Source organism: Monopterus albus, unplaced genomic scaffold (assembly GCF_001952655.1).
Source record: "Monopterus albus unplaced genomic scaffold, M_albus_1.0 scaffold3.1, whole genome shotgun sequence".
Classification (NCBI taxonomy): Eukaryota; Metazoa; Chordata; class Actinopteri; order Synbranchiformes; family Synbranchidae; genus Monopterus; species Monopterus albus.
The window spans coordinates 6,024,625-6,038,355 of NW_018127883.1; the positions used below are offsets into that span (position 1 = coordinate 6,024,625).

The 13,731-nt window shown below is 41.0% G+C and overlaps 1 protein-coding gene across 7 annotated transcripts in view; it reads left to right on the forward strand.

Moving 5' to 3' along the window:
* The window catches only part of disc1 (DISC1 scaffold protein), a 40,902-nt gene that overhangs the window by 18,582 nt on the left and 8,589 nt on the right, over window positions 1-13,731 (forward strand). For 3 of the 7 annotated variants that reach the window (XM_020600288.1, XM_020600295.1, XM_020600313.1), the window contains exons 10-12: window positions 5,437-5,497; window positions 11,313-11,559; window positions 13,474-13,518. In XM_020600288.1, the coding sequence (XP_020455944.1) occupies window positions 5,437-5,497; window positions 11,313-11,559; window positions 13,474-13,518 (353 nt within the window). The other 4 variants (XR_002274981.1, XR_002274980.1, XM_020600329.1 and 1 more) reach the window with 4 other exon arrangements.

Consider the following 13,731-nt stretch of genomic DNA (forward strand, 5'->3'; position numbering starts at 1 on the left):
TCCAGACCCATAGGAATCACAGCAAAAGTTGATTGACTTGCTACTACAATAGCTCCCACCAATGCATCAATCATTTTATTTCTAGGTAGACTGCAGACAAAGTCAAGTTCTAAACAGATACTTGTTTTTAAGCCATGCTAGCAGCATGACTCTAGGGACAGTGTTGTCCCTCAGCTCTCCATTTTGTTCCAGACCGAGATTGCTGACTCTTAACAACTACTGGTTAGAATTGTAGTATTCCAATACTTTGATTTATGACCAAATACCTGTAAAACTAATAACATTCCCTTCAATTTCAGCTGTATTTTGTGTTTAGTGCTAAAATATTAGCATACTTACAGTCTAAGATGGTAAACATGGCAAACATCAGTGGTGGAAGAAGTACTCAGATTGTTTACTTAAGTAAAATGAGCAATACCACAGTATAAAAATACTTTTAAAAGTTTTGAAATCCAAATGTATTCATTATGCAAAATGGCTCAGTTTAAATAGATGTGCATCATATTATCTCATTTCATTTCATTTTTTATAATGTTTAGTCCCAAACGGGGTCACAGAGGGGGTTGGGGTCAATCCCAGACGGCATCAGGCGAAAGGCGGGGTACACCCCGGACAGGTCGCCGGTCCATCGCAGGGCCAACACGCAGACGAACAACATCATATTATGATATTATAATTATTGATGTACAGTATCACTATGTACATCACATTTAATGCTGCTGCTAGTAAAGGTAGAGATTCTAACTGTCTTATATGATTATAATTTTAATTACTGCTGGGTAGTTTATAAATTTTATACCAAGGATGAATAACTTTTGTGATTATACTGTATTTTGCTTTATTAACTTCTTTCTGAAAAGTAAGTAGTAACTAAAGTTATCAAATAAATGTACAACGTATTTTTCTTTGAAATATAGTGAAGTTGAAGTATGAAGTAGCAGAAAATGACAATACTAAAAATACAGAAACCTCAAAATTGTACTTAAGTACAGCAAGTGAGTAAATGTAATTAGTTACTTCCCACCTCTGGCAAACATTATACATGTTATGTTCACTGCATTGTTGTGACTATGATAGCTTGCAGATGTTAGCATTTAGTACAGTTTCACAAAGCTTCTTAGTTTTATTTAGACAAAATGCTGCTCTGGAGGGAGATGACAAATTCAAACATGTTTTTGTAGAAAATACATCATCCTCGTGCTTGGCCTTTCCCCAAATGAAAGAAGATGACGATTTAATGGAGCAGGATGGTGAACAGGTGAAATGTTGAGTGTTTTAGAGCATGCACATTTCTGGGAGAGTTCCTATACTTTGGGATTCTGAGTTCTACCCACATCAGAGAAACTGTTATTTTGCACCCAGCGGCAAGGGAAGTTTCTTCCAAACAAACTGTTTAATGAGTTCCACCTGAGTCATAATGACAGCGAGCATGTCTAACCTTTCAGTTAAAATAATTTTTCACCCAAAGCTGAAATATATATATTTCCACCTAAGCACAGATTTTGTACACACAGCTAATTTGACTCCTTTTGTTGTGCGTTCATGCAGAGGCCCACAATATGTTACGCCGTGCCAGCTGCAATCTGTGCGCTGCGATGCTTGGTGAGCACATGGCCTTAAAGCATCATGGGTTTTTGAGGGTCTGTCTGAGATATCAGCCTGTTCCTCTTCCTCCATTAGCTATGCTCCTGGGCTGCTGTTAAGTTCAGATACACTCACACAGTGTGAGTATCTGCATGTGCTGACTGTGTGTTTGTGCTACCTGCAGCGCTGTTGCACTCAAACAGCCTGAGCTGAGCTTAAACACATTAATCACAGTCAGTGCCTTCAACTCAATTACAAAGACACATAATTTCTCTTCTGCCTTATTATACGCAGGCTTTTATAACACGCATATTGGCAGTGTTGTGTTAGCACTGGGCTGCCTCTAATTTGTTTGACAACATAAAGGCTTCATAGATGCTGGGTGCGTTTATGGTTACAAGGCAATGAAGAAATGACTGCAGTATTCACTTTCAGTTAGAGAGCTGTTCAAATGCTCAGAATGCAGCAGCAAATCCAAACACCTTGCCATCATTAACTTCTGCAGGCTCATTAAAGTCCATAACTTCATCATCGGGAATTGTGCATCTCTGTGAAATATCTGCTCCATTTGATTTGTCTGTCTACATCACTGAATATAATGACTAATTCATCATTCTTTTAATAACTTTACATCTATTTGGCTGAAGTAATTATTTGTTCATTAGACTAATGAATGACTATTTTGACCTGTATGAAACAAATGGCCTTATCGCAACATCCAGTAACACATTCTCGTTATGTTTCATTAGTGTCTTAATGTTCTTGTATTATGAATGAGAGGCCTGTTCCATTTTGGCCAGGGTTCTTGGCTTCTGTGGAGCTGCTTGGTGTGAGAGCAAGCTGACCTCTTGAATTTTCCAACATGGACTCTCTGAATGTGTTCGTGAGGTTCCTTCAACACCAAATGTACTGCCGCAAGTATCAGGGATTAACAGAGTGGCTCTCCTCTTTATGGGCTTTTTAGTGCCGATTTTATTTGCATGGCCTCCCAGTAACAGCAAGCTCCTGCAAACTTACAGTATGTGGTAATATCCCCCCAGTGCTCTGCTTCCACTCAGCGCTGGAGGAGGTTGCCTGATGTCTTGTCCCATTCTATAAAGAAAATATTATTGTCATTTGTCATGCACAAAAAGGCTTGCTAGTTTTGCCTCCAGTCGGTGCAGTGACAGGATGGCACACTGATGCTCCTCTGTGGATAACCGTATCAGCACAGGAAGAAATAATAAGTTAGCTGTTAATCCACTCGTGTCTGTCTCCCTCATATTCTGACCGGTTCTATTCCTGACTGCATGACTAAATCTGGCTCTTGTTCTTGTTTGAGCCGTAGCCTACTGTGTCATCTCTCATATGTACTTGCTCTGCACCATACAAAGTCAGGCTTAATGCCCCTATGTATTATTCAGTGATGCTCAGTCGAGCTGGCTTGAATGAAAGTTGACAATAGAGACTCTGCCAGGTAGGCTAAGATCTCACACAGCAATTAGAGGGATGGTAAATGAGCTGTCTGGTCCACGTACACCTGATATGTGATAGCTGCTCCGGCAGCTTCGCTATTCCCAGTGAGTGAGCGGATTTGGCCACTTTGAATGAAAACAACTCTCAGGCTCTTGCTTTCTGTGGCACACACATGCAATGCCCATAAATAGCATGACTGCCTCCATCTCGTTTCTTCCCCCCAAGCATGGACAGAAATGACTACTGTATGTGTGAGTGTGTGTCACAGCCACTTTCTCTCAGACATTTTCCTTTTCTTCCTGTTGTGCCAGCCCCCATCCTGTCTCATCCCAGAGCCCATACTGTCTTATAACCACCATCAAGATGATGATTCAAATTATATTTCAAACCTCAGCGTGATTCAGAACACCCAGTTAGGTGACTTTCTCTCAATGTGAGCAAGTGGCTTTACACTAGAATCATTCCTAACCATATTTGGCTTGTGTTTCCTTAAAATGAAGCTTCATCTACTTTCGACCCTTCATCCTTGTTTTATACCATGATAGATAGGCACAAATAGATGCCAGTTTCATATCTGTAAAGAAAATGGGAAGCTACTGCCAGCAGTCTGTGAGCTTAGTTGAGCATAAAGCATGGGTTAGCCTGGCTTAGCTAGCCAGCACCTTTAAATCTCACTAATTAACTTGCTTGTTTAAAGCATTTAAAAAAGCATTGCATGCTGGTTTATTCCTAGTTTGGGTGCAATAACTTCCTGGAGTTGCAGCCAGTTGGAAGTAGGCCTAACCGTTCACCACTACCGTTTGTTTCAGTGGCTGTTTGTGCTAGTTCTCTCAAACTTTGATACATGGTACCTATATTTGTCTACTACAGCTAAAACTCACTTGGATGACAACTACACAATCACAGATTATGTGAGTTAATGTCAGATACAAAGAGTTCTGTTGTTACAGCCTACCCCACTACTGGGGTGAGGTGTAATACTAGCTGGGGATGGACGTAACAACGAGAATAAAGTCAGCTGTTCAAATGGTATAAGGGTAAGTCTCTAAGAAATTAATGTAAGTCAGTGTAAAGACCTGCAATGTCTGTGTGTGTGTGTGTGTGTGTGTGTGTGGATGTGTTGGTGGGTGGGTGGAGGGGTTGTATTTCAGAATGTACATGTGTAACTTAAAGGTTAAATCACTGTCACAGATGTGACAAATGTAGTCACTGCCCCTGGCGTGGAGGGTTTGTGGGCCCTGAACTGACAGAGTACCTCTTTGATCCACTCTTCTTTTGCCCTCGGGTTTGCAAAGTGTTCATGCACATAGTGCAAAGATTTTTTTCACCAGAGGTGTCAGAATCTCTTGGTCACTGGCCTTCAGGGGTTAAGGGGATGGTCATATGGAGATGCACTGTAGCAACCATCCCCACCCCAAACAGCCATTACATAGCTAACAGTTTTAGCATGTGGGTTTGAAGTTAGCATCAAATTAAACTAGAGAAACTGCAGCTTTAGGTAATATAAGTCAAACCATTGTATCTACAATCCAATGAAAACTAGACAAAATATAATCTTGAAAATATTTTTTTTACTTGTATATCTGAAAATCAGTTTTTTGTTCATAAAATCTACAGTGTTGCTCACAGAGACATATCACATCTCCTGTCAGCTCAAAAAGAAACTGGGAATTGTTGGTAGTGATAACATCACCACAGCTCTTTTCTGACTGGTCAGACTGGCAGTGTTACAGCTTACCCGGTGTTACAATCATCCCTGGTCTCCCCCATGTGTACCGATTCTTTCTTTCCATTTTATGAACTCTCCAATGATCTCTGGGAACCACTGCACTAGAGGGTGACGCATCCTATTGTGTTCAAAGATCTGCTTCCGGGGGGGCATATTCTCATGTTTCATACATGAGCTAATTAACATCACTCAGATTGCCATCCTCTCCACCCTGACTAACGCTCAGCCAGCCTGCATCTCCTTCCTCAGGCACAGCTCGGTCCTGGCAGAAGGGCACAGGAAACAACATAAGCTATCCTTCCAGCTTTTTGCTCCACAGAAACTCTGGCACAATTTAAGGACCTATGCCATAATAAAATCCCCTTTTATCCTCAGGCCGTCTTTGGTTTCATCCTTTCCTAGAGCAGCAAGAATGATCTATCTCAATTGTGTGTTTGTCTTTAGAGACAGCCAGCTGGATCTCTGTACTGAACTGTACTGCTGCAATTTCTCATCACAATGCCACTGCCAACTCGGATGACTACCTTCCTAATGTACAATATACAGTAGCTTATGACAAGTCAGGTTTAATGCTATTAGTGCTGTGTTTTGTTTCTACCTCACTGTAGCTAATAAAAGCAGTAAATGAAGTAACATTCTGTTCTCTTTGTGCTTGTCTCTCCATACAGAAAGCCTTCTGAAAGAGAACACTGCCAAATATATTGAGCTATTGGAGGACAGATTGCGCAGGTAAAGTCTTTTATCCCATCTTTTGCTTTAAAAAAAAAACAAGGAGACATAAACAAAGCAATAGCCTCCAAGGAATTTCTTCTCTCCTCTGTTGTCTTATAAGCAGAGTGCCGTCTCCCCAGTGCATCACTTCACAGCACCCCACCCACCACATCATGTACTCACACTTTTTCTTATGCTGTTGTCTCCCAGAGCCCTTTTCTCACATTTCACTCTGTCTCTCACCTGCATAGTTCATCTTTCTCTTCCAATTTCTCACATGTTTTCTATACCTTTATTTTTTTATACCTCTACATTAGCTTAGCTTGCACACTTTCTCCCTCCTCTTTATAAATCACTTTAGACAAAGCATAATTTCTTTCTCAATGTTTCGTTGTTTCTGTCTGTGTCTCAGAGCTCCTAAATCACTGAGGACAGGTCTGTTGTGTTGCAGGTGGTCGACCAGCCTGCCTGATAGTTTGTATTGTGATGTGCTGAGTGGCTGACTTTTTAAACAGAGGCACCATAAGCCTGGTTATGCTTCCTTATGGTGATTATGAACTTTTTAGCTCATCTTTTCAGCAGACAGACAGCAGCAAGCAGCTGTGATGAGACCCTATGACCCATGCTTTCCACTTACTCTCCTCTTTTATAAAGCAAGGTTAGGCTGCTTGAGCTTACTGTGGGCTAGGAAAAGCCTACAGTAAGCTGACACTTTGTCTCTGCTTGACCTGTGTCTCTTTTTGTGGTGTGTGTGTTTGTGTTAGTGGTGGCAGCTTTTTGTGCTGTATCCTTGCAAAGGCAGGGTCACCTCTTCAGACAGGAGCCAGGAGTCACTCACACACTGCAGGGCTGTTTGTTGGTAGTTTAGGGATGCATAGACAGCGGTCTGCATGGCTACATGGCTACAATCTCAGTGCCCAGCAGGGAAGCATGTCTGTCAATATGATGGCTGCTTTTTGTTTCTGTTTGTCTGCTTTTTCACAGAGGACCTGGCTGTACCATGTACCTAATGTAAAAACTGTGAAGACAACAGTTTGAGAGCACTAGCAAAATTACTGGCATTAAGAGGCATTTTTTAGGATATTTTACAAAAAGCACAACATGTATACAGTGTACACTACAAGAAAGCAGAACTAGATAAGTTCAGTAGATGGAAACTTCATAATAAGAGCTCACATAACCAGGGAAAATCATTACAGTCACAAAATACCATCCTCAACACAGAATTTATGACCCATAACACAGTTTAAAGACCACAACTCCCTCTCTTTATTTAGTCATCCTCCAGAGATTTCATAAAGCTGGAGTCAAATTTAAAAAGGAATAGTCAAAACTGAAGATTTTCAGTTTGTAATTTGGGTAAAGAGCCAATAAAACAAGATTCTACACTTCCCATAATGCAACTCAGCAGACCCTCCCTGTCTGATAAATGCCAGTGGCTTTCAGAATCCACACTTCTGGTCTGTAATGCTGACTTTTCGTTATGTGACGTCTCCAAACCCAGGCGGACCTAACTGATGACATCACCAGGGTTATTTTTTAACCAAACTTGCAGTACGGCTCTGAGGATGTTGGTGGATGGTAATGCAAATTTTGTGCAGACTTTCATGGATTCCACAGGATGAGTCACACTTACTTCTCTTTTACCAACACCATGTGATTCATATACTGTATGTGGTGAAAAGTCTATACTGGATGGATACTCAAGTCACTTGCAGGAAGAATTATAAACACTTTGGTGAATTAACTTTTCATATATTGCTATCACCAGGTCAAAATATCAGTTTGTCCAATGCTGTATATTGGTTTATAAATGCAAAACTAATTACATTGCCATCAGCCTCAGCTGTGCTTTGTGTTTAGTGCCAATGAGCAAACATGCTGGCATGCTAAATTTAGACTGTGAACATGGTAAACATTATCTCACATTAAAGGAACCGGGTACTCTAAAGTAATTTCCTGAATCCTCCTCACATTCTACAATAATTGATTGTCTCGCAGCTTCTATAACCAGAGTCAGTCCAGATCAAATCATAAAAACAGCTCTGGCTCGGGGGGACGACCAGTAGCTTCCACCAGCTACAGTTTGGCACAGTGCCACATATTTGCCCTGATTGAATGAGCACTTGCCCCCGCATGCACAGATACACACACGCAGCCATCATCCACTGTAAATTGTGTCAGTCAGCTCTAATGTACATTATCGTTGATGGAGTGCTGTGATGACGGGAGAAGAGGGGGTGGGGAGCAGAGAGGCAGATTAGTACTGGCGAGATGTCTGGTCTCCGTGGAGACGGATGATGTTGAAAAAACCAATTATCTCTTCCTTGCTAAAGACTAGAGCAGGGTGTCAGAGCAGCACAGATGCTGTACTGTAAGTGTGTCACCAGAACAAAAAACATTTTATTCAGATTAGTGGCACAACACAGTTGTTTAATATATTGTGCAGATGTTTCATTAGTAAATGCATCTCATATTTTTACTACAGTTATGAATTCTTCTGGTGAGATTTGGATGCAATTTATCATATTTATTGCAATGGTAAAAAAAACTATATTAACACTTTTAATGTACATAATTCTTATACATTAAAGTGTTTTGGACAGAGGGACATGGTTGCTTCTCAGAAATCAAACCTTATAAACAGTTCACTTCATCCACACCCCATCCAGCTATCACTACTAAACTTTATTAACACCTCTTCTCAGCTGGTGTTATGTGAGATGTTGCTGCATGATTAAGATGAAATATTCCTATCTCCTTTTTCCTTTCTAATGAGCAAATTCTCATTGTGTTTAAGGTTTTTCTGTCTCCTTAATATGAAAGACACTGGCCTGACACTGAAGTTGCATTCATTTGGTTTCATTCATACCATTTTCTTAGAGAGTTGGTACTTACTTGACCAAAACTACACTTAGAGCCTGATCTTCAGATAGTGAAAAACTCAAGCAGTGACTGAAAAAAGAGCCTGTGTGCTATTGGTATTCAGGTGTGAAACCTGAAGATGCAGCTGAACGTACTGTTTGACCTGCTGCTGGCTAGGCTTCAGAAAATTGGCTGGAGCGTGTGTGAGCCTTTTTTGTGCCTTTTCACTTTGGAGAGGTCTGACTAAACCTGCTGGCACCAGCAGGACCAGCACTTAAATTCATAATCCTTCCCCCATAGCTGTCTGTGCGCGCATGTGCTGCATTGAGGAGAAAGAGCAGTCCTGTCAGTCAGTGGTCCCAGAGGAGGGGAAGAGACTGCAGGAGGAGTGTGTCTGCAAGTGTCTCCTTTTTATTACTGAGCCCTCAGCAAAGCAGCACGCCCACACCCTGCTACCGTCAGATGGCAGGTCGAGTGGCTGCCACCAATTAACCCCAGGGTGAGGAGTTCATACCGCCAGGCACCAGGAGCCACCATCAGAGGGGTGCTTAGGCACTGACATGTTATCTTAGTTTTCAATACACAGAGCCCTAATGCTAATGCCAGTTATAGTATGTAATAATCTGAGGCTGTAACTGAAGATGAACTTTGGTGATAGATGAGGCTGGCTTTGACATTTATGATTGCACACCAAAACCCCACAGAGAAAATGATTTATGGGTATGTGTGTGTGTAAGTTAACATGTGTGCCCACCCATATGTGTGTGCGTGTGCGCCCCTTTCCACTTCAGAAGAGACAAATAACAATGGCATGGCTCAGTGGGTGCATCCCCACTATAGCAGAATTCAGAAGCAGCGGTGCTGAGTGGTGAACTGGCGAGGGCAGAGTGGGGGGTGGGGGGTTGGGCAGAGCAATTTTTCTATTGTCTGTGTGCCAAATGAAGGTTAGGGAGCGGCTGAGAGGTGTGTGCTGGTAGGGTACAGAGGTTGGCAGCCTTTTCAGGCAGGCGATGGGCTGGAAAATAAGTGGCTTTCAATTTTCAGGGGGGTCTCACCACCAAGAGAAGAAGGAACAGAGGGAGAGATTAAACAATATTGTCTGGGTGCGTCTTGACTTGGAGCTTGTTTCCACATGATGCAGAACTAGCGGTTTCTCAGATTCAGCTGCACAGCAGGGATGCACACTCTAGGTGAAAATAATGAATATATTATAGCAGCTTATATGTAAGTATATTTGTGGTTAGAGTATGAAATTGTTTTTCTAACACTCTAAATCACTCAATGTGAGAGTTAGTGTTTGTGACAGAGAATCTCCTCCTGGGTTAGAAATCAGCACAGACAGAGAGATGGAGGATGTTTCTTCCTAAGTTGTTTGATGCCTCTCATGTACAAACCCTACATCTCTGTCCTTACATCCTGGCAGCATTAGTTTGTTTGCTGCACAAGATGGATTCCTGGATACAAGGTTGTTACTGATGAGAGAAGTAGAGACTTGGAAACATTTAGGTTCTTCAGTGGGGAGCTTCTTTTAAATCATATTAAAACAAGAATTTCTAACAAGATCAGTGAGTCCTAAAAAGTCACTTGGGACCAAAATTATTTGGGAATGATTTGTTATCTAAAGGTCACTGAAAGAAGAAGGGGAATAAATATGAATATTTTAAAGGTCGGGGACCTCACATATGAGTCATTGGAAGGGTGTTTCAGTTTTGGAAAGACAAAAACATTTGGTTATAAACCTGCTTTAATACTGTCACCATCACCATAGTGGACTATCATACGCCACTGAGTATCTGGTGTTAGTATAAAACACAAATAATTACTTTTACATACTGACCTGCTGACCTAAATAATGGAAGGATGAACAGGGAACTCAGTGACAATATTGCTCATTTTTCTAAATAATACATTGAGTTAGATGAAGAGGCTTTAATTGTTCTCTTCTCTTTTTACACTCTGAGCTTGTATCTGCAATGCCACAAGGGCCGGGGGAGGAAGAGTATAAAGGGATGAATGGTCGTAACTCAGTGAGTAGATAAACAAATAACAATCTTCTTGTCCTCCCTGTGAACTCCTGCTCAGTGACCCAGCTGAGATGAACACAGTCAGGCTCTCTTTTCTCTCTCTACCACAGCTCTTTGAAGAAAAGGGCATCCCACCAGGAGGACATTCACACTCATTACCCTTTGTCAACCAAATTACAATCCTGGAATAATTCAGTCCTCCCCATCACTGTTTTGTCAGTGCTTTATTATAGATATGCTATTAAAGATGTCCTTTTCTGTGCTCAGATGTCATGTAGCCCTTCACAGTTATGACATGAATACTGTGCTGTATGTACCTCCATGCATTATTTTAGGATTTTCATACAATTACAAGTCCTATTGTCCCAATATTAGTGTGAATGCAATGTTTACATTGTTGCACAACATCCTGTATGTTTAGTTTCTTATATCCTTATGAATGTTTATTCAGTGCACATTTGCACAAGACTGATATAAATCTCATGTCTGTTTTTAAGTACTGAGCTACAACCAGGAGGCCATTAGCTTAACTTAACACAAAGGAAAACAGCTAGCTTTGCTCAGTCCAACAATATACCTACAGGTCCACTGGTCACCGATTAACACAATATATCTCATTTCTGTACCCAAACAGGAATTTACTTGACAGTTTTCCATTTCTCTCTGTGTAGAGATTAAACAATCATGTTTAAATATTAGCAAGCTCTAGAGGTGCTGGTATGTGTATTTTCGAACACTGGACAGAGGAGGGCTGACTGTTTCCCTCTATCAGTCTTAATGCTAAGCTAATTGTCACCTCACTTCAGTGCAGTATATAGCCCTGAATATTTTTGTTACATTATTTTGTCAACATTTTTATTGTAATCTATAATTAAAATTGTGACTGTATAAAGCATTATTGTAGTTAAAGTATTATATTTAAATATTTTACTCTTTCTCTCTAGCTGTGGCTGTACGGGCTTAGAGCGGATCTGGGAAGCCGATCTGGAAGCGTGTCACCTGTTCTTGCGAGGCCTCCAGCTGTGGACTCCTAGCTGCAGTGGAGCAGACACTGAAGACCTCCCTAACGCAATAGGTTATGCTCCAACCCAGCCATGCACAAAAGAAGAAGAAGAAGACTGTGCCATGCTGACTGCTTTGGGAGGACGCTGGTGTCCCGAGGCTAATTTACAGAACTCAGAGTTCACTAAGGTAACACAACAGTAAATGTCTCGTTAGCCACATACAGTGTATTATTCACATAAATGCCTACAGTATGTGTGCCAGAGTGTAGATGAGATTCAGAATAACCTGAAGGTGCCCTTTTGAGGCTTTCCGTTGGTGAAGTCTTACATATTTTCTACATATAACCCATCTTCACCATTGAAAGGTCAAAAGAAAACAGCCTGTTTCACTTGCATTTTTTCTTTTACCGTGGTATGAAGCATGACCTCAAATTAAGTGCGCCTGCTCAGTCAGTCTTGCCACTTGGCAGCAGAGGACCTTTTGCATGAATACATTCAGCTGCAGTTAGAACATAACAGCCCATCGACTACACTGAGATGAGCAGCAGTCTATTAACACGTTCGCTCCAAGGTATTTTCAAACAAGGATAATGTGGGTGTGAGGGAGGCGCCCATTTGGAAATATTTTGTGTTCTTTGGATGCTTTCATTTTACAGAGTGCACATTTCAGAGTGTTTATGCATGATTACATGCATTTAGTGGGAATGTATATGTGTGATGTGTGTGTGTATGTATGCATGTGTGTGTGAATTCTTTGCGCTGGTCTGTCCCACAGTGAGCTGAGGTTCACTGCCTCAGGGCTGCATCCAACTCATTCTCTCCTCTCCTCACACTCTCCTCCACCCACATAGTCTGACAGACTCGTCTGAGATAGGAACAAAGCCAACACAGCCAGCATTAATAAAAATATAGTACACTTGCCAGACATGTTTCTGTGAGGCTATATTTTGTTAGCTTGGCTCACAGATAGTGATTTAACATAATGTTTGCTGCTTTTCAGCAGTAGTTGATACTTTACTATTTACCTATTGCAGTATGGATTTACTGGAATGTGGCCATTAACAAATGTTTGCCAAGGATCTTTACTGGTGCTGCTGGCAGATCTACCTCTTGCATGCATTCAAACTGGAGGTTGTGCGTTTGTGTTTTCATTGTTAATTCTGCTACTGTACTGCAACCTCTTTAACCTGTCTCACCGTCTTGCTTTATGCATCCATTAATACACACCTTGATTGATTCTTTTCTTGCATTTTCTGACTGAATTTTATACACTGCATGGGTTTGTCTTTTTGCTTCCCCTTTGTTTCTCTCTGATTCTCTTTGTCCTCCTAAAGCCCAGCCCCTCCTAACATTTCTCCAGCTACTAAAAGGTGAGATAGCCAACCACTTCTCTCCTTTGTCTCCAACCATCACACTTTTCTTTCTGTGCCCTCCGAGCTAGAAACATTAGAACTCAGTGTAGCAACATTTTCTGTGAATCCTGCATAGATGCAAAAATGCGGTTTATAGTACTGTAAGTTTTAGATTTTAGTGTGAATCATTTCAGGGCATCTCTTTACAGATGAGTCACAATTTGACTTTGAATTTGTTTGCAGAAAATATTGTCAAAATGAACAAAGACACAAGCAAAACTACTTATGCACTGTAAGTCTTTAGAGGGTCTTATTATCAGGTGCAGTGTGAGAAGTTATAGATTACCAACAGCATCTGTGGAGGCTGCTACATGTTATACAACTGTTTTACAACTGTTTTAAATTAAAACTTTACTGATTATCATGTGTTTTTACTCCTCATTCTGATATATTTACCCTAACGCCACAAACAATATGTTAGCTTTCAGCAGGCACAGTAATTACCTCGTTCTTTAGTGAAGAATGTGCAATGACATTGAATACTAACAAAGGGATGTGCAGTATAGTTGAGCCAGTTAATCTAGTTTCTTCTCACCAGTTTGGGTGATTAATAATTACAACCTCTTCTCATTATGATGATGCTGCACATACAGTATACTGTACTGTAAAGCCAGCACAACAGCATTTTCAAGAATTTATGAGTAGGTTTATGACTATGTGGCCTCAACACATGTTTTCTGTTGCTGCAGAAACTGGAGGAGTTTTTGTTCTGCATGGAGGAGACTCACCCAGAGGTTGGTAATGCTAACACAGATTGAATGTTATCAGTGTAAAGTGTCAGTTACATTGACACCAGGCTTACGGGGACACAGAAGAATCCATTAGATGACCTTAACTTAAACATGACCTCTGTCACCTTTTTGACTGTCTGATCAATACTAATCTACATAAGAAGCCTGGGCTGAGTTTACTCAATACCTTTTAAGACCTTTATTTATACAGGGTAC